At 46.1% G+C, this 21,997-nt stretch overlaps 1 protein-coding gene across 1 annotated transcript; it reads right to left on the minus strand.

Annotated features, from left to right (window-relative positions):
- Nucleotides 1-6,710: 6,710 nt before the first annotated feature.
- Nucleotides 6,711-14,725, minus strand: UTP11 (UTP11 small subunit processome component). The gene is made up of 8 exons (XM_074934146.1): nt 14,599-14,725; nt 14,239-14,300; nt 13,450-13,552; nt 11,753-11,866; nt 10,641-10,734; nt 10,148-10,278; nt 7,602-7,712; nt 6,711-6,986 (listed from the first exon to the last, which is right to left on the minus strand). The coding sequence occupies exons 1-8, from the start codon at nt 14,659-14,661 to the stop codon at nt 6,903-6,905; spliced, it is 762 nt and encodes a 253-aa protein (XP_074790247.1). The 5' UTR covers nt 14,662-14,725; the 3' UTR covers nt 6,711-6,902.
- Nucleotides 14,726-21,997: the final 7,272 nt, after the last annotated feature.

Raw genomic sequence — 21,997 nt, forward strand, 5'->3', positions numbered from 1 at the left:
CTGCCTGTGCACAATCCTGTAAGGCCCTGGGGCTGGCTGAGGCCTTAATAATGTGCTGTGCTGATTGAATTAATCAATCAGGCCCATGGGGGAAATGCAATTGCTACCTCCCTTCCCACTCCTCAGGCTGTGAGATGGGGCGGGCAGGGAGGTGGCTGTTAGTACAGCAGCAATCTCAGGACAGGAGCAAGACCCATGTGGACAGACAGATGCTCTTTGGGGGTTAACAGTCTCTGCTGCCATGGCTCCAGCCCCACCATACCTGAGCCTTGCACACATTAATGCTTGTCCTTATTGCCCCCCTTTTACAGAGGGGGAACTGAAGCACAGAGGGATTCAGTGACCTGGCCAAGATCACTCAGGGAGTCTGTGGCAGAGCCAGGAATTAAACCCACATCTCCTAAACCTCGCTCAGTGTCTTTACCCCAGTGTGGGTTCCTGGCTTTGGGGCAGCAGGGCAGGGCTGCAGCTGGGCCCTGAGACGGTTTCATGGGTAACTAGGATCCTGTTTGGGGCTGGGCTTCTGGTTATATCCCGGGGCAGGGGCTTTGGTGCTGCTGCTGAACCATCGGGCAATGGAGCTATTTCTGAGCAGTGACTGGGAAATCCAGGCCTGACCTGCCATCTACATCAAGCTCCCTCTGAAAACGATGCCTACAGGAAAGTCATCTGATATGCCTATGGACGTCTGACTCTTCGGCTAGTAATATATTGCTGTGGTTGCCTAGAGATAATCCTGCAAACGTTTTAATGTACCCTGCTATTAACTTGTATAGGCCGTCACGATCAATTGAGTTCCTGAGCTTGAACAAGGAATTACATGAAATTGTTATATGGCAGAATATTATTCAGAGTCACCTGAAACCCAAGCCGTTAATCTGGGGGGTATTTTGATATCTGCACTTGGCAAGCTGCAGGGAATCTCCTCACTAAGGAACTTGTTGGTTCAGTCATTGTCCTGATCATTTTAGTAGCAGAGCAGCAAACAGACACTCATCTCCTGCCCACAAGGTCCATTTAAGCACCAGCTGGAGGATGCAAGAACGCACTGATTTCCCCCTCTCTATAGCCTACACCAACTCATGGCTGATGGGTCAATGACACCTCTGTCCCAAGTGTGAAATTATCAAAGCCTCGCACAAGGGCATGCAGAGCACATCTGCAGCAGAGAGCTGGCTGCCCTTACACACACACACACACACACACACACAGAGCAAAGAGAGAAGATAAAGACAATGAGATGCAAATGGTCATGCTAAAACCCCTCCTTTTTTTTGATAATTGCCCTAAACGTTTTTGTAATTGTGTCTGTGTGCAGGGAGCAGACTGTGGCTTCCGTGACTCCTGAAGGGACATGTGTCATTCATGGCAGGCAGCTGACATCCAGTCTGAATCCACAGGTAAAATGGGGCCCGAGATCTTCTCCAGTGGACACACACCTTTGATTAAGCCAAGCAGCCCCTGGATGTCATTGCTCCAAACGCACCAGAAACTGCACTGACTTGGCTATAAAGAAAAAATAAAACTCCTTCCCTTTTCCAGCAGGTGCCCAGCTCCTAATTCTCCTGCTGGCCCCACACGTCTGCACCACAGAGAACAGGCTCCTGGCACCAAGAGGCTGTGTTTAACCTAAAAAGAAAAAAGAAAAGGAGTACTTGTGGCACCTTAGAGACTAACCAGTTTATTTGAGCATGAGCTTTCGTGAGCTACAGCTCACTTCATCGGATGCATCCGATGAAGTGAGCTGTAGCTCACGAAAGCTCATGCTCAAATAAACTGGTTAGTCTCTAAGGTGCCACAAGTACTCCTTTTCTTTTTTCTTTTTACGAATACAGACTAACACGGCTGTTACTCTGAAACCTGTGTTTAACCTGTGACCGCATTTCCAGTATTTCATTACCTGAATGTTTCTCTTGAAATCGAGCAGTGGCAGCGCTGTGAGACACACAGACACAAAGATGGGTGTGCCAGGGAGATAAAGGGACATCACTTTCTTTAGCTCTTTGAAAGTGTGTGTGAAGTTTGTGCTGGTGAAAGATGCTGCGCTGACAACCCAGGAGTTCTCCACTGAGCACAGCCATGCAGGGCAGTGAGCAGGACGCAGGGCTGACATCCAAGGGTGAGGGGGCAGGTGGGTTTACTCTCTAATGCCCATCGAATCCTGAGGCCCTCAGCTGAAGTTGGTAAGTCACATTTCGTAGCATGGACACTGGGACCTTGCTGGAGCTCCCCAACTTATTCCTCATTGGCCATCAGATGCTAAAAATGTTCAGTCAGTCCTGCCACATGCTGGATTTGAACTGGTGCCGAGTGTTCAGAGGCTCCATACCACCTTCTCAGCAAAGGAGCTGTTTGAATGTACCCACTGAAGACAACTATTTCCGTGCTCTAGGCACTTGGAGACTTCCCATGGAGAAGCCTGCCTAGAGCCTGCCCTCCTGTGCATCTGCCTTTAGTTTGCAGGGGAGGTGCTTGTGCCCTAACCGCAGGCAAGAGCCCCCAGGCTGCTGGTGAGCAAACTGAATGAGGGAGAAGTTCCCTGAGAAAGCACAATTACAAGAGGCACTGCATTCACCCTACAGAGTCTGTACAGCCGCCAGAGCTCAAATATGCTTTCTGTAAAAGAGCAATGTCTGCTCGAAACCCCACAGACCTCCAGCTGAGTGCAATCAGCTCTTCCATCCCTTACTGTCCTCTCTTTTCTAAGATATTGGGAATAGCTGGATCATTTCCAGGGGTTAGGTGACTAGCCCCAAACCAACCTTGACTTGCCAATGGTGAGGTGTTTGCCACATGCCTCAGACATACACACACTGGACATTCCAAACCCTGCACTGATGAGCCGTTCTAGCTCAGGCTGTGTGTCAACTCAGAATTGCCTTGATTTCTTCCACTGAGGCTTTGAATTTCTGGTTTTCTCTTCCACCCTTTCTAGTATTTGTTGCAACTCGGCTAAGTTTACACAAGGATGAAGATTATACTTCTTTATACATTTCGATTTCAGCCCAAGGAAAGCTTCACCCCCAAAGTCACAGATGCATTACACTGGACTCTCTTCATATTGATGTTAAAGAATAATAATGCATCTTACAATTTAGTCCAACTGATCGTTAAAACAAATTTTCCACTCTGTATTACACATTACACCAGAATTAATTGAAAATGAATTAAAAAAAATCTTATTGACTTTTCACACCTTATGCTTTTTGCATTTTTCTGAATATTGCCAACACCAACCCCAAACATTCAATATTCAAGCAGATTGCCTTAACAATCAGGAGATGCCTAAAATAAGTGCACTTTGCATTCTGGTTACTGAGACTCTAAAGGTTACATTTCAGGCTTTTCTCCATAGCCAGGAAGAAAATTACTTTTTTAAAAGATGAAAGCTGAGTCTCTAGTAACCACCTGACTCCAGGAGCTGGAGTTTTAAGGAAAACACCAATTATCATGAGACTCTTGATAAATTTGAGAGTTAGCAACACTGGGAAACAGAGAGTTCAGTTTCTTTTTTGTAAGTGAAAGTGACTGATTTGCTAAATTCTGACACGCTAGCCTACCTCTGCCACCATATTGTCTCAGTTGCAAACATTCGAGGGAAAAGTTAATTCAAAAATAACAAAGAGCTGTTTCCCCTGGAATTCTGAACAATCCTGGAAACATTTCTGTTGGGGGAAGTTTTAGAACAGCTGAACCAGAGTTACGCTGACAGCAGCCCCAGAAGCCTGCCTTCAGCAGAATGGTCAGGCCCTGCAGGACCTTGGAATTGAATACTAAGGTGCTTCATGTTAGAGGCAGCTGGCTCCTCGGGGACCTGCTAAGCTGTTCTCTTGGTCAATGCATAAAACGTGGCACCTCCTAATTCAATTAGACACAGGCAGGTGCCACATTTTCTTGTTTTTGTAAATAAAAAGAAAGCTGATTTGGGTTCCAGTAACTTCCCCCACTATGCACCTTGGAGAACCACCCAGCTTGTGCAAGATGCCTTGCAGAACGCTGTGGCCAAGTGCGAAATGCTGAGCCGAATGCCGTGCGTGGCTCAGCAGCAATTATGAACTGAGCATGCCACTTGGAGAACGTCCCTAGTGCCAGCTGGGAGTTGAGTGGAGAAGATACAGACAGACATCAGCTTGCTTTATTGCTTCATGTTCTGACAAGTCCCGGCCCCATGCTGCTCTGCATGGCTGTGTTCACTGGCCAAGTATTGCAGTGTGTGTATCACAATCAGGGCTTCATTCAGACATGTACCTATTAGCTGGAATTACACAATGCACAGTGTAGAGAAGGGTGGGAAGCATTAATTGACATTTATAGAGACAAAATTGCGGGAAGTGCTGGACAGCCCTCCCTCCATGCAGCTGAAAACAGTGGTAATTACAGGACCTGGCCCTGCCTCCCACAGCTTTAAATAACAACCCAGGAGAATGCAAAAAACAGAAAATCCATCACAAATATTTTTTCAAATTCAGAAGTGAATTCCCGTGCGACCATATTTGTGACTGCGCTTGGGCAAAGGGCACAAAATTATTTGCCAAATATTTTATTCCAAAAATATATCAATCGGCTGAACATCACGTTCTGCAACTTTTTATGAATCTACCCCACTTTGCAAATTGGCATTGTTTTATCTGAACGACGTGGTACTTTCTGAAAAAGTCACCAACGTTTAGAAATGCTTGGAGAGAGACACGGAATTCCTGAGTTCTGGTCCTGCCCAAGTTTTTAAAAAAGTAACCTGAAGAGCTTTATAAAGTATTCTGGCAACTGGTGTCTTGGAGATTAAAGTGGTGGCTTTATTTACCAAGCAGATTGCACTTCTCAATCAAGTCCTGGTCATCATACCACACCCAGCAACACACATCATAGCCAGTGCTGAGTTTTGGGTGGCAGCTGTACCCATCACTTAGTCCTCTCTGCCTCACAGCCCCACTCTGTGGAACACTACTGCCATCTGCTGGCCCCCTTACCTCCACCTCCTTTGTAGGACAAATTCTAGAAAATTATACTTAGTGCTGCAGGCTCATCCATCATTTAAATATTCTTCTGTTTTATTCACATTTGTAAGGAAACTTCTGTGGGCTAATGTTTCCGCTAAATAACAGAATGCTAGACGATCACTAAAGACCCCATTTAAGGAGGGACTTGCATCTGCAGAGTTTAATGTCCTTAGTTTAATCCAATTCTCCCTGTCACTCCAGCAGCCATGCCAGAGTCCATTCATGCTGGGTCTGGAGGGCTGGCGAGAGGGTCACTAGCTCCAGCTACTTATTGATGTAGTCAGTATGTTTTACAATATGCCCTGGTATTGGAGGGGAGGCAGTTTGCTCTAATGGAGACTGTGAAGCAGGACTAAGGCAGGAGAAGTCAGGTTCCAAACCTGGCTCTGCTCTTCAACATTGGACACTGGCAAAATTTGCAGTCACCTAAAGTGAGGCACTTTGGCTGGGGTTGTCAAAGGAGCCTAAGGAGTGTGGCGCTCAAATCCCATGGCACTTCAGACCCTAGGCATCTTCAAAAGCCCAGCCCTAAATCTGTAGGTAGGCATTTTCAAAACAGCCTGGTTCTGAGATACTGAGCGTCTGGAGTTCCGATTTCAGTGGCAGCTGCAGCTCTAGAAGTGGCCAGCTTTTCACTGTGGTGCCTCAATATACAGTCAGAATCCTAACTTCAGGCACCCCACCTCTGAAAATATTGGCCTGACTCCATTTCGCTCTCTGCAGAAGAGAGAGGAGAGTGGCTTATATGCATCACAGGAGTGTTGAGAAGATTCATTTATCTGTACCATGCGTTGATAACGTACAGGACTAAATATTAGTAGATATTTTGCAGTCAGCACAGTATACAGAATTCATATTAGCATTTCTGCCCTGGATTCTGCACACGAAAGCATCACTGAGTAGGAAGATCTGAGGACAGTTATCTGCCTGCCTAGTATTATCTCTACTACACATTTGGACTGACAACTGTTGCTGAGTTTTTTCTCCCCCAGTAGTGGCAGACGATTACCTGTTCTGTTCTTTTCCCTCTGAAGCACCTGCCATTGGCCACTGTTGGAAGACAGGATACTGGGATAGATGGACCTTTGGTCTGACACTGTATGACCGGTCTTATGTAGGTAATTCATCACTTGCTCCTACACCAAAATTTTTTATTCTAGCTTCTTAAGGTATGAATATACATACAGTGCTGCAGGTCCTCAGCTGTACCGAGACAGCTGCACCACTGCAGCGCATCTGGTGAAGACGATCTATACCGATGGGAGAGAGCTCTCCCGTTGGCATCAAATAACCACTTCCACGGGCGGCATAAGCTATGTCAGCAGGAGAAGCTTTCCCGCAGACACAACGCTGTGCACATGAACCCTTATGTCAGTGTAACTTGTCGCTCGGGGGGGTAGAAGAGAGATGCAATGGAACAGAGAAAACGGATGCTTAGAGATTGATCCTAGACTTTTACCATCTAGAGCATCAGGACAGGAGAGCTGCTCTGGAGCCTTCACCAGACCTAGGCAGATCACCATCCCCTAGCCACAAACTTTACCCCTGTCCCTGGTCAGGGTCCAGTCTCCCCTTTGTTTGTGTATTGTGCACACAAAATGCCTATCAAAAATGTAGTTACAAGCTCAGCATCTCTCTCTTGGGGTTTTCACCAAGGTATCTGGACACCTCTTCTGGGGTTTCCAATGTGTAAATACCAAAACTGAAGCAGAAATCTTCTTGGATTTATTAAATAGAACGTGTTATAGTTACAAATACCCATAGGGCTTACTTTGACAAAACATTAAACTGCAGTGAAAATAAGCCTGATGCTGACAAAATACCAGCACTTCTCCACAAGAAGCAACACATTCGTTATGTCAACTAGATCTACACAAGGACATCAAAAACTATTTCCCAGAAAAATTAACGTTTCCGTTGGAATTTGAATTTGTAAACAGCTGGGCTATTTATGGTTTCTTTCTTCACCTTCACTTTGTAAGTTTTGTCCTGAAATGAAAACAAACAATTAGTTTCTTTCCTATCAAATGATGAGAGAAACGTACCCTACGGGGAGAAAATGGAAGTGCTGGTGGAACTGGAGGTGCAGATTAGCTTCAGTGGTAACTGGGCAATTCCTCATCTTTAGTGGGCAGAAGATATTTTCATCTGCTTTTTCGTCTACTTGTGGTGCTAGCCACACAACCCCTTTCTGTGACTGGCAAGTCCCCACTGACACAGAAAATCTCTTTAGAGTCATTGGAATTTTGAGGATCTGTTCCTAATCTAGAGAGACCACAACCTCCTCGTTCCTCCCTTCTGCTACTCCACAGCTCCAGTTTCCAATTTACACAGCACTTTACAGTAGATTGATCAGGCTACACAGAGAACTGACTCTGCCCTAAATTTACGGAACAAAGGCCTGAATGGGTTCAATATCATATAAACAAGTTATCTGTGCTACCATTACGGCAGGAATGTTTCTTGGTAAATTTTATAAGGAGCTACCTGAAATGCTCCACAACAAGTAAGGAAACGTGCACACACATAGACAACCTGTTCTCAGTTCTAAGACCCTCAACAAGTAGAGTCCAAAGAACAAGAGTTAAGTCTTTGCTCCCTCACCAAGAGGTCTTTGCGTGCCTGGATCTTCTGAGCAATAATAAACATCTTCTTTTCACGCTCAATACGCTGTTTCAGGAGGCTGTACTGGTGCTTCCTTTGTTGGGCTAATTTCTGAAGGCGGAAAAGAGCATTTTTTAGTAGAGCAAAAGAACAAGAAAAATATATTCTCTCCCTCAACTCATCCCAGGCTGCCAGGGATCACACTTAGGGTGACTCCCTGAGTTTTTGATTAAACAAAAAACCATACAAGTTCCACAAACGAAAAGTTCTATTGAAGTACCCAATACCAATTTTGTGGTTGCTTCCAAAAGGCTCATTGTTTAACTCCTTGAGCTGAGATTTCCTTGCACATACCATATTTCTAGCAGGGACCTAAGGGGTTAACACAGGCAAGATAATTAGGACAATAGGCCTCTAGGTCTTCTCTGATGATATTTGGCTGGAATCTTGGTTTTACAGCTCATCCAAAAGTCAATATGCCACAGCAGCAAAGGACCTCCTAGCTTTTTCTTCTTCTTGTCCTTTGTGACTAAAGATGATGCTGACAGTTTTACAGCTTGTAAGTGTGGTTGTGGCTAAGACCTCCAGTGCACGAGTGGCAGTCCTTTCTGAATGAAGGGCAGAGCTTGCTCAGTGCTGAGAAAGAGATTACAGTCTATACCTGCTGAGTCTGCTGCTGTTTACACTCAGCCACTATATGGCTCTTGAGGCACCGAAGCGAATCTTGAACTGGATAGCCTTCTAGCACCATGCTGGGTTTTAGCTCTGTACTGATTCAGAGCAAAAAGGGTCACCAAGACCAGTTCCTGAAGTCAAGATATTGCTTGGAGACCTCCCAGCCAAACAGTAACCCAACTGATTCTGCTTAACTTGTGAGAGCTGATGGGCTCAAAGCACAAGGTGGCACGGCTGCAGGTGTGACCTCGTTAATATCATTGAACAGGACAGGTCCCCACATGTTTACAATGTGACTAAGTCTTTGGAAGAGGAGAAAACCCATCAGCTGAAACTAGTCCAACCACTTTAACGCCAAGCCAGAGTGGGAAGGCTGGCAGGAGGGAGGGCAGTGGGGAACGTTATCCAACATCTGATTTAAGAAGAGCATGCTGCAATCTTATGAGCAATTTTAAACACCTTTATTTTTACCTTATTGCACATACTGACTCAAGCTTACAAGACTGCCCAATATATCCAAACTAATTAGGAGGCATTTATACTGCTAAACCCATGCTTAGCTGCTTCTGAGAGAGCGAGAACTGCTATGAAATTAAAACATCAGGAGCAAAGCTGGTGCTGTCTAAGCAATTCAAGCTGGAGAACAGAGGCCTGTGTGAAATATATTTTAAATTAAAGAACAGCTAGGAAATGAGATTTCAGCCTAAATACCTTCACAGGAAAGAGGAGGAGGCAGAGTACTGGACCACAAACCCCACTGTGTTCAAAGACAGAAGGAAAGAGAATCCAAGTATAACTTTATTAACCAAGAGCCATAGAAATAACAGAGGAGACAAATCTCTGCATATATCCAGGGTATTATGATTGCCAAGTGCAAAGGAAAGAGGCAGAGTCTGTATATTTGTATCTACTAAAGCCACCCATTTCACAGGAAGCTCCTCCGTATCCCCACTTAGGGCTACAAGATTCTTTTTTTGTTGTTTTTCTGAAGTGCTCAGATGCAGCATTATTACACTTTTTTATATATATATATATATATATATATAAAAACAAACAAATGAATGAAGTTTCCCCATACCAGGACTTCTTAAAATCCTGGAAACCCAATTAAACACCATTTCTATAAGGAACAGAGACAGCAGTAAAATACCAAATCTGCACATGGAGTCACCAATGGTTCTATCTGTACTTCAAGCTGTACTTCCCAATAGCACTTTTGGAGTGCATACTGATGATTGCCTCAGTGGAAGAGAATTAACAGGGCCATAAGAAGAGAGACTCCTAAGAAAAAAGTCCACCATCCATGCAGGACTTGTAAGATGTAATACAAATGCTATTAGCATCAATTTAAACTGCCTCTTTTAGGGAGCAAAACTATCAAAAGACAATGAAGCTTCTGCAAGAGACATACTCAGCAGCATAGTGTGCACTCATGCTATGCCACCTTACTACATATGTTCTGCCAATCCATCTCAAGCCTGACATCCAGCACCATTTCTTACTGCTGTTCTGGTAAGGAAAGAATGCCTGTCATGCCCACTGTTTTGCAGTGCAGACAAGTGTCCCTAATTCACCAGGATGTGACTAAACTGCTTTTCTGCTTCTGGTCTTAGGGAAGATTTGATTACAGGATTCCAGATATGAAAGGCTGGCACCATGAGTACGGATGCCAATCAGTCCCTGACTCTTAGACACTGTGCCCCTCAACCCCTGGTATCACCACCAAAAAGCCTTAGACTATAAAAGCAAACTTGTTCACCCAGAGAATGCTCCAATGGACTCTTCCTAGTGCCCGCTGCACTTTACTTTTAAAAATGTAAGGACCCCATTTGCTACTGAATGCTAAATCAAAGGGTGGCAAAAGAGTCTACCTTTAAATGGGCTGGCTCAGTGGCTCCTTTTACTGTTTCCTTCTGCAGGGTTTCAATGGTAGGTCGGTTATACACTCTGTCCACTAGCTCTGGGGATGTGTTCAGGTGAGTTGCAACATCAAATTCTTGAACTAAAAACATTTTTTTAAAAGAATTTAAGATTAGTAACGAAAGTTCAGCAAATTTCTTGGGACAGATTCAGCATTTCATCCAAATATGTGGCTTATACTTGCTAAGAGATGGAGAGTAGTAGGTCACTTTTTGCCCTATGCAGGTGTGAGGTCCAGCCCAACTGCCCGAGCAAGTGGGACAATCCATCTCCTTCACTGTTCAATAATGAGCCCCAGAGCCTCAGACAAGTCACCATTTCTGAGACAGGATCCCCCTCAAAGAGAAAGGTGTGAAGGAACAACCACACAATTTTAAAGATTTGGGGACAGCCTAAAGATGCTGAAGGGAAGTTCTTTTTCAGTAAATAAAGCCCTAATCTTACCTTCTTTTTTGGTATCAAAAAAGAACACGTGCTTGTTTGATTGCTTCCCCTGAGCGTCCAGCAGGTGGAGCTCCGATTTCATCCTTTCGATTTTCTGTGGGGAGGAGAAAAAACTTAGCCTTCAGCAGCGGGCAATGCTTCCTTTGCGTCTCAGCAACAAATATTTTCTTAATATCTAAACTCTTCATTCCTATTAATTCTTTGGTAAACAGATAACAACCAGACAATTAGTCCATGGTTTACATTTGTGTCTCTTTAAAACCTTGTCAATTCAAGAAGAATTTAAAGTACTATCCCTCCCCGAACCCCTGGTTAGGTTTGTAATTTTACAGTCATTTTCCTATTTTTCTCTCCTGTTTGCTGCATGAGAAAGCCACACAAACAAGAGGAAACTAACCACATAGATCTCAGAGTAGCAGCCGTGTTAGTCTGTATCCGCAAAAAGAAAAGGAGTTCTTGTGGCACCTTAGAGACTAACAAATTTATTTGAGCATAAGCTTTCGTGAGCTACGGCTCATACGATGCATCCGATGAAGTGAGCTGTAGCTTGCGAAAGCTTATGCTCAAATAAATTGGTTAGTCTCTAAGGTGCCAAAAGTCCTCCTTTTCTTTTAACCACATAGAGGAAAGAATAGAAATGACCATCCTCAAAGTACTGGCAAAGACACAAAGGCTTTTGTTTCTCTAGTCTCATTACAGAGATCTTAGCTGCTAGTGTAACAGCAGATATAACATTTTCAGACAGAACTTGATCTAAATTGACTGCATCCCTTTAAAACTAAACAGTTATTTCAGAATCAATAATTTTCAATTCACGCTAAACATCAGAAACGAGGCTAAGCATTTAATGTCTAAAATCTACATAATGTTTTACGATAGTTTATCCAGCATACCATGCACTGTCTAAGCAACGGAGCAGTCTAGGACACAGTTTCAATCAAAGATCCCTATATACAACTGAGCTGTATTGACATTTTCTTCTGTCATTTCTGGTATGACTGAAATCTGACATGATCAAACAAATGCCTATCAGCCAATGGAACAAATGAAGGTAAAATGTATTCATTATGAACAAACTGGACGATAATGAGAGGATCAGTAAAGACTATTACCTTAGCCTCTGCCACTCTTTTCATTTCTATATATTTGAGATCCTGTGTCCTCATCACCTTCAGCTGTTCCTGGGTCACCTCTTCCTTTGGCTGCTTAATTACATGAACTCCATCCTAAAAGCAAACAAAGTACATTAACTGCAGAGATGAACACGCTCCTAAAAGTAAGGCCTTGTCTACACCAGTGGTTCTCAAAGCCGGTCCACCGTTTGTTCAGGGAAACTCCTGGCGGGCCGGGCCGGTTTGTTTACCTGCCGCATCCGCAGGTTCGGCCGATTGCAACTCCCACTGCCCGCGGTTCACTGCTCCAGGCCAATGGGGGCTGTGGGAAGCGGCACGGGCCGAGGATGTGCTGGCCGCTCTTCCTGCAGCCCCCATTGGCCTGGAGCAGGGAACCATGGCCAGTGAGAGCCGCAATCGGCCAAACCTGCGGACGCAGCAGATAAACAAACTGGCCCAGCCCGCCAGGGGCTTTCCCTGAATAAGTGGCGGACCGGCTTTGAGAACCACTGGTCTACACTACAAAGTTGTCTCAGCAAGAGTTATGCCGCTTTAATTAAAGCACTTTAATTAAAACCGCTGTTGCATGTCCATACTAGTTCCTTGTGTCAGCAGAGTGCATCCATACTAACAGCTCTTGCATCGACAGAGAAAGAAATGCACTGTGGTAGCTATCCCACTGTGCAACTGACTGCAGGGTGCTTTGGGAAGGGCTTGAAATGCCTCATGAGGCAGGTATAGCATCACATGATGCAGGTTTCTCAATCCCATCATTCAAGGGGCATCCTAGTAGATTGTCAGTGGCTTTTCAACTGGATCGTGTGATGCGGGGGGGGGGGGGGGCGAAGCAGGCTGACTGACCTATCCTGAAGCAGGGGGAGGGAACCCAACCCCCCCCCTCCCTTGCCAGCCTCCAGCTTTGCTCAGCACAACCCGCAGTTGTGATTCCCTCCAAGTTTTCCGACAGCCTCCATAGCTTCTGGGAGCGGCATCCCGGGCAGCTCTGCGAGCTCTCTGTGCTGAAGAATGTCAAAGCAGTCCCCCACCCCCGCCCAGCCGCAGTCTGCCTGCTGCTGTGTACCTAGCGCAGGGCAGAACAAAAGGTGCATTCCAACGATTTGCTCTTTGCGCACTCAGCTGTAAGATACTTTCCAGAGGGGAGGGGCACATGCCTGCAGATCAAACCAGCGAGCAGAGCGGTCACGGCAGGCATCGTGGGATGCTGGCGGAAGCCAGTTCCATCGACAAAACAAACAGCGTGTCTACACTGACACTTTGCTGCTTTAACTTTACAGCAAAAGGCTTCATGCGGCTTGTTGAGGGGGTTTTGTCGCAAAACGGCAGAGTTTTGCGGCCAAAAGTAGCTTTGTAGTGTGTACACCTCCCCTGTTTTGCCGACAAAAGCTGCCTTTGGCCAACAAACTTTGTAGAGTAGACAAGGCCTAAGCTACTAGGGCAGAGGAAGAGCCCTTCAATGCCTTACTCTTCTAATAAAGACTCCAGAGGGTAAAATGAGCATCTCCCCTGATATCAGGAGCAGGCCACTCTACAGCCAACCACAGTGGGTACCAGGCTATTTAATCATATATAATAATTTTTTTTAGGGGGGGGAGAAGAGAGGCAGAAGAAACCCAGACATTCATTACTCAAAGCAGAATAAGGCCACCCTGTCTGAATACAACAAACCAGATTCTCACCTGGAGGTGCACACGGGTCATTTTAAAATAAAACTCATCAGGATTTTTCTCCAGGGCTTTCTTGCGAAGCGCTTTGAGCACATTCTGTTTCTTGTGATAGTCACTGAAAAACAAGACAATATGTTTGACATCACCTGCATTCACGTGGGCACGCCCATCAAATGAAACGCTCAATAATGATGCTAAATCCTCCCGAGCCTTGCAGCTTTGCAGCACCACAAAAGACATTTAAATAGAAGGAGAAATCCACAGACCATTTATCCACTGGATTTATTCCGTTCTCCAAGCTGCCAGCATGATCCTCTCCACGTGTTCAGGGCGAAAGTCCCAGCTGCGGCTCACTCATCCCACCCGCCAGTCTCAGTGAGAGCAGAGCCCACAGACCGGCAAGAAGCTCAGCCACGAACGCCACCGAGGAAAGGGGGTTTGGGTTTGTTTTCAAGGTGGGTGGTCGTCACTGTCAGAGGGGGCTCTTCTCCTCCCAGGGCTCCGCTCTCTTAGATCTCAACACCAGACACGCCAGCGTTCACACGGAACCTGCCAGTCCCAGGAGGACGCCCAGAGGAGTAAAGCGAAGCCCCCGCCGAGCCGGCCGCAGGCGCAGGGCCCCAGCAAACCCCGGACAAGGCGACTCTGCTCAGGCTGCACCGCGCACTGACGGCGGGGCCGGGGTCAGCTCCCGGGGACCCCCCGCCCCGCCCCGGGACCCCCGCCCCCCCCGGGGACCCCCCGCTCCGCCCCGCGCCCCCCCCGGGGACCCCGGCCCGAGCCGGGCGCGGCGGGACTCACTCGGCGCGGCGCTTGTAATCCTCCTTCTTCTCCAGCAGGCCCAGCTGCCTGCGGGACCGGGGCTGGAAAAGCGAAGCGAGACACGGGGCTGAGCGAGGCGCTGCCGGCGGGGCCCCGGGGGAGGCTGCCGGGTAGGGGGGACGGGGGGGGCCCTGCCTCGCGCGCGGCGGGCTCGGGGGGGGGACGGGGGGGGCCCCTGCCTCGCGCGCGGCGGGCTCGGGGGGGGGGGGCCCTGCCTCGCGCGCGGCGGGCTCGGGGGGGGCCCTGCCTCGCGCGCGGCGGGCTCGGGGGGGGGCCGGGCTCGCGCGCGGCGGGCTCGGGCGCCTCACAAGGGCCCGACGCGGCGTCTCGCGGCCTCACCTGTCCCCGCTCCCGGTGCTGCCGCTGCCCGGCCTTGGCCGCTTTCCTGAAGGCGGCCGCCATGGCGCAGGCCGCGGAGCTGCGGGGGCTCGGCCGGATCGGGCTGGGGCCGGCGCCGCTCCCGGAAGCGCCCGCAGCATCCGGGGAAGGGAGGCGCCCGCTGCGCCCCCGCGGCTTCCACCGGGCCCCAGCCCCGGCGCGGGCTCCCGGAAAACGTCAACTGAGGCGCGGGGGTCCGGGGTGCAGAGATGCCCAGGGGTCAGGGGGTGCAGAGGGGTCAGGGGGTGCCCGGGGGTCAGGGGGTGCAGAGATGCCCAGAGGCCAGGGGTCACGGGGTGCAGAGGGGTCAGGGGGTGCAGAGGTGCCCCGAGGTCAGGGGGTGCAGAGGGGTCAGGGGGTGCCCGGGGGTCAGGGGGTGCAGAGATGCCCAGAGGCCAGGGGTCACGGGGTGCAGAGGTGCCCGGGGGTCCGGGGTGACGGGGAGCATGGATATCAGGGGGTCAGAGGCTCCAGGGACACCTGCGGGTCAGGGGTCACAGGGAACGGAGACTCCCAGGAGTCAGGGGGTTACCGGGGTCAGAGGCTCAAGGGCAGCATAGTTGAGGGGGGTAAAAGGGATCACAGGGCTCAAGTGCCCTTTGCCTTCCTGTCCTGTCTCACTGGACTGGGGTGGCCTTGGCTCCCTCCCCCCACATCCAGCCCCCTTGCGTGCTCTGCTCCTCGATCTAGCGGAGAAAGGTACACCACCATCTAAATGCTGGGAATTGGAGCTAGACAAACTCAGACTGGAAAGAAGTGTACATTTGTAACAGTGAGTAAGTAACCATGGGAACAACTTCCCCAGGGTCATGGGGGAGTCTCCATCACTGATCATTTTTAAATCAAGATTGGGTGTTCTCCTAAAATATCTTCCCTAGGAATATTTTGAGGGAGTTCCATGGCCTGTACTATAAAGGAAGTCAGGCTAGGTGATCACAATCATAGAATCCTAGAATATCAGGGGTGGAAGGGACCTCAGGAGGTCATCTGGTCCAGCCCCCTGCTCAAAGCAGGACCAATCCCCAACTAAATCATCCCAGCCAGGGCTTCGTCAAGCCTGACCTTAAAAATATCTAAGGAAGGAGATTCCACCACCTCCCTAGGTAACCCATTCCAGTGCTTCACCACCCTCCTAGTGAAAAAGTTTTTCCTAATATCCAACCTAAACCTCCCCCACTGCAACTTGAGACCATTACTCCTTGTTCTGTCATCAGCTACCACTGAGAACAGTCTAGAGCCATCCTCTTTGGAACCCCCTTTCAGGTAGTTGAAAGCAGCTATCAAATCCCCCCTCATTCTTCTCTTCTGCAGACTAAACACTCCCAGTTCCCTCAGCCTCTCCTCCCCCCTAATAATTTAAGCACAGTTGGCCCATCAGGCCTTGGAATCTATGAAACTGGGCAGGGGTGTTAAAGCCAGCCTGGGTGCAGATCCACAGAGTTCAGTGGGAGAGCCATCCCTGTCTACACTGTTAAGTATCAGAGGGATAGCCGTGTTCGTCTGTGTCCACAAAAACAACGAGGAGTCCAGTGGCACCTTAAAGGCTAACAGATTGATTTGGGCATAAGGTTTCGTGGGGAAAAAAACCACTTCTTCAGATGCATGGAGTGAAAATTACAGATGCAGGCATAAATATGCTGATCCATGAAGAGAAGGGAGATACCTTACAAGTGGAGAACCAGTGTTGACAGGGCCAGTTCAATCAGGGTGGATGTGATCCATTCCCAATAATTGATGAGGAGGCGTCAATTCCAAGAGAGGGAAAATTGCTTTTGCAGTGAGCCAGCCACTCCCAGTCACTATTCAAGCCCAAATTAATGGTGTTAAATTGGCAAATGAATTGTAGCTCTGCAGTTTCTCTTTGAAGTCTGTTTTTGAAGTTTTTTTGTTGAAGTATGGCTACTTTTAAAGGTTATAGAATGTCCATGAAGATTGAAGTGTTCTCCTACTGGCTTTTTTATGTTACCATTCCTGATGTCTGATTTGTGTCCATTTATTCTTTTACGTAGAGACTGTCTGGTTTGGCCAGTGTACATGGCAGAGGGGCATTGCTGACACATGATGGCATGGATCACATTAGTAAATGTAAAAAGAAAAGGAGTACTTGTGGCACCTTAGAGACTAACCAATTTATTTGAGCATAAGCTTTCGTGAGCTACAGCTCACTTCATTGGATGCATACTGTGGAAAGTATAGAAGATCTTTTATACATACAAAGCATGAAAAAATGGATGTTTACCACTACAAAAGGTTTTCTCTCCCCCCCACCCCACTCTCCTGCTGGTAATAGCTTATCTAAAGTGATCACTCTCCTTACAATGTGTATGATAATCAAGTTGGGCCATTTCCTTTTGTAGTGGTAAACACCCATTTTTTCATGCTTTGTGTGTATAAAAGATTGTCTGTACTTTTCACAGTATGCATCCGATGAAGTGAGCTGTAGCTCACGAAAGCTTATGCTCAAATAAATTGGTTAGTCTCTAAGGTGCCACAAGTACTCCTTTTCTTTTTGCGAATACAGACTAACACAGCTGTTACTCTGAAACCTGTCATTAGTAGATGTGCAGGTGAATGAGCTCCTGATGGTGTGGCTCATGTGGTTGGGTCCTCTGATGGTGTCGCTAGAGTAGATATGGGGACAGAGTAGGCAACGGGGTTTGTTATAGGGGGATTGGACCACTGTTGTGGTCACCACTTTCACAAAATTATGATGAATCTTGAACAATGTCTTGTGAGATATCACTGGAAAAGTCATAATCTGTTACATGCATTTCAACAGGAGTCTGACTCATCGTTGTGTGTGAAGTGATGAGATTTTGCTATAGATTTGTTACTGAAACATGTTGTAAGTCTGGGAAACATCCACAGACTAGTTCCTTAGAAATAAGGAATTGTGAACACAACCCTTACATGTCAAGCCTCACGTAAACGAAGGATGTAAGCAAGAATTTGCAATTAATCTGAAGGACTGAATGCAGGGCATGACACAGCAAGGATTTTTCCAGCACTGGGAGGAGAGTATAAAATAAGGGACAATGACATCACCAGGCCACCTCTCCTCCTCCCCATATTGAAGGTAACAAGATTGTTTGGAAGACATAGAAACATTTGAACTGGGTGGGAGTGGTCCTAACTGGAAAAACTTTCCAGTTGGCACAGACTGCTATAGGGTTTTGGGTAAGAGAAACCTTATCACTTCAAATTTGATTTAGCTTGGTAAAGTTTAGGAATTGGACTGCAATTGTATCTTTTATTTCTTTTTGTAATCAGTTCTGATTTTCTATGCCTATACCACTTATAATCACTAAAATCTGTCTTTCTGTAGTTAATAAACTTATTTTAATGTTTTAGCTAAGCCTGTGTGTTTTTGACTGAATTTTGGGGAATCTACTCAGGTTACAAAGGCTGGTGTATATTCATATCCTTTGATGGAATGACAAACTAATTAATGAGCTTACTCTGATCAAGGGGGTCTTGAGCAAGGTAAGACTCAGATTTCTGGGGTGCAAGGCTGGCACTATGGATAGGCAGGTGTTGCCCCATTTGTAATTCAAGAGTGGCTAGGCATAGCATTCTGGTGTATGTCTTGGGGGGTGACTTGCATGCTGGAGGCTGGGGTGAGTGGGCACAGTGGCAGCTCACACAGCAAAACAGGGCATAGAGCACACCAGACTGGAGAGTTAAGGGGGCACAGCAATTCCACAGTCCAAAATATACTCTGGGGCATGTCACACTCAGTCAATAGGCTTTCTGCAGTATTGCCAGTGCCAAAAGGGTCCCCAAAGTCACAAGACTGGCTTAAAAATCATTAGGTTTTTTTAAAGGTGGCGTCTTTTTATTTGGCATCTGGTTTTTAATCTGTAGGTCACACTGGGAGTCACATTTGCAAGCTCTTCTCCTCAACCATGAGGGCTGGCAACTTAATTGTTTCTCTTAATCCTAGCTGAGATTCTCAAGTACATAGTCACTTATCTCCAAGAACTGGGACTTTAAGTAAAATATCAAATATTGTGAGACTTGTAATAACATTGTGAGAAAGGGTAACACTGTTTCTGTGACCTAATAGGGCTTTTCATTTCAACTTCTGTGGTTCATTGTGGAGTTATTTTTATTATCTCACATATGAAAAGCTCTGGGCACGACTGGTTCATTTCAGCTCCTTCACAGCCAAACCTGGTGGCAGGGACTGTTTCAATTTCTCAGCCTTTTCCTTGTCTGTGATGACCAGAGTGTAGAAATACCCGCTGCAACGCACCTTAAATTTCACATTGTCTGGGAGGCTTGCAAACTCCCCAATCCTCAGTTCAACATAATGACACAACAACCTGATGTAAGCCCCTTCACAGTGAAATGGAGGTAGGGAATACAGAAGATTTTGCAGCATGTTAGGGTATTTGTCATCTGAAAAAAATCAAACAAATGGATTTTTGTTTTGTTACAGTGACAATGCCTCTTGAAATTAATACTATTAATTATGTTAATCTGTGATAAAATCATTTTATTCTATTGAAAATATTTGACTTTGAAACTGTGTTACACAGCTGTTGAGAGAATTTAATAGCTTAAAACAACCGTGATTTGGTGTGCTGTTTTCTCAGCATCCTGCAGGAGAGAGTTTTGGCTCAAAAAGTCTCCTGGGGCCAGTTTAATTCAGGTGATACTTCACTAGAACCCAGACTTGTCTATAGAGCTAAAGGCAGTGTCTAGGATTCAAGGGTTTAGACAGACGTTGAGGGGGAGAAGGGATCACATCTGGGATCTCCACATTTGCATCTGTCTTCAGACACCTTGGAAGTGCCTTTCTTGTTCATGGTGGCAGCAATCTGTCTTCAAATGAAAGGGTGGAGCGTCCCGCTGAACACTCCCCTTCTCTATTTCCCTCCCCACAGTTCTCTATAATGTGGAAAGTATGCGTGTTTCCCATTGCAACTTCTTTGGCTGGCATTGCCACATTTACAAACAGCCTTGTGTCTTAATCCAATTACAGCACCCTGGGACCTCGGAAATTTTACCAGAAACCCTTATTTGGCTGAAGCACTAAGATTTATATATGAAAATAAAACCTAGAATACTTGACTAAAACTTCTGCAGATAGTTGTCTATTCCTTGCCAAGCTGTGGCAAAGTCAAAAATACTAGAAATAAGTTCTTGCACTGTTAAACAACATTCTTTTATTGATTCTGTTACTTGCTATACTGAGATATGTATCAATCAAGAGTCTGATATTGGCTGTGAGTGTTATGACAACATAATTGCATGTTACTGAAAACCTGCATTTTGACTGGTAACAGATTTGTCACATCTCTGCAGGTTCCTGTCTTCATACCTGATCACTACGAGACTGGGAGCTGGAGAAGCAAGCCACAGGTGAAAATAGACCCTTGAGTTTCTGCTTCTCTATAAACAATAAAAGCGTTGCCCATTGCCATAGATACCATGGGTTTAATCCTGCTTCCATTGAGGTCAATTGTAAAACTCTCATTGACTTCAGTATGTGCAAGATCAGAGTCCTAAAATACATATATTTTCTGCCATGGCTTATTGTGGCTCAGACCTTTGCTCTGTCCTGCCTTTCCTCTCTTCCACTGGTTGGAAGCATCATCTGTTCTCTTGACGTCATGCGTGTTGGTGAATTCCAGGATTGATGTGGCAGCAGTTGTGAATGTCCTGTTTTCTTGTAGGGAAGTTTGTCTCTTTCCTGTTAAGACTATTGAGCTCTCTCTTGCTGATGAAAAGATAGAGGTTTTGTTTTCACACCAACAGCACAATCTCTTTATAAAATTAGAAGAGATGCCTCTGTTTAAAAAAACAAACAAAAAACCTTATTGACTGTATGGGGGCTGGGTGGCTCAAATAAATGGGTTATGGAGACTTCAATTTTTAGGTTTTAAGCTTGATTCTGACCTAGATCAGAAGTGAGTGAATAATGTTACCATTTTTTGGCTGTTCAGTGACCTATGAGAAAGTGGACTCAACCTAGTTCCAAATGGGCATAACCGCTTGTCATAAAATTCATCATCACAATTCAGAGTAGCAGCTGTGTTAGTCTGTATTCACAAAAAGAAAAGGAGTACTTGTGGCATCTTAGAGACTAACAAGTCTCTATGTAAAAGAATAAATGGACACAGATCAGACGTCAAGAATTATAACATTCAAAAACCAGTCGGAGAACACTTCAGTCTCTCTGGTCACTCAATTAGAGACCTAAAAGTGACAATTCTTCAACAAAAAAACTTCAGAAACAGACTCCAACGAGAGATTGCTGAATTGGAATTAATTTGCAAACTGGATACAATTAACTTAGGCTTGAATAGAGACTGAGAGTGGATGTGTCATTACACAAAGTAAAACTATTTCCCCATGTTTATCTCCCCCCCCCCGCCCCCGACGTTCTTGTCAACTGCTGGAAATGGCCCACCTTGATTATCGCTACAAATGGTTTTCTCCCCCACCCCCACGCCCCACTCTCCTGTTGGTATTAGGTCATCTTAAGTGATCACTCTCCTTACAGTGTGTAGGGTAACATCCCTTGTTTCATGTTCTCTGTGTATATAAATCTCCCCACTGTATTTTCCACTGAATGCATCCGATGAAGTGAGCTGTAGCTCACAAAAGCTTATGCTCAAATAAATGTGTTAGTCTCTAAGGTGCCACAAGTCCTCCTCATCATCACAATTGGCACTATTTGGTCTTCTGGTTGGCAATCTGAGCTCAGACACAAGTACAATCATTTTGGCTAGACTGTGCACCAAATAGTTTAGATTTGACTTTAAGGCTATAAGCTTCTTGGGCAGGGATTGTCTTTATTTTTCTGTCTTGAACAGGGTGGGGAACATAGCATTTAACAAATACATTGTATAATGAAATGTAAGAAGTCTGTGCAGTTGGTGACCATGTGAATCACTTTCTGTATCCTCAAAAAGAAAAGGAGTACTTGTGGTAGCTGTAGCTCACGAAAGCTTATGCTCAAATAAATTGGTTAGTCTCTAAGGTGCCACAAGTCCTCCTTTTCTTTTTGCGAATACAGACTAACACGACTGTTACTCTGAAACCTTTCTGTATCCTGCGCCTCAGGTCCCTATCTGTGAAATGTGGATAGTACTTCCCTACCTCACAAGGCCATTATGATGATAAAACCCATTAATGATAGTGAGGTGCTCAGATACTTCAGGTGTTGAAGTCCAGATAAGTACCCAGATGGAGCAGAATCCCCAAATTACCACTTAACCTTGACTTGAGCTGTAGTTCCCTTCAAAATTACAACAGACTTTTAGCACACTGAGGAAAGATATATTCAATGACTTAATGATGGAAAAACAAACCTTTACTATGATCCAAGTGACCTCGCTAGTCTAAACAA

This window comes from Natator depressus, chromosome 19 (assembly GCF_965152275.1).
Source record: "Natator depressus isolate rNatDep1 chromosome 19, rNatDep2.hap1, whole genome shotgun sequence".
NCBI lineage: Eukaryota > Metazoa > Chordata > Testudines > Cheloniidae > Natator > Natator depressus.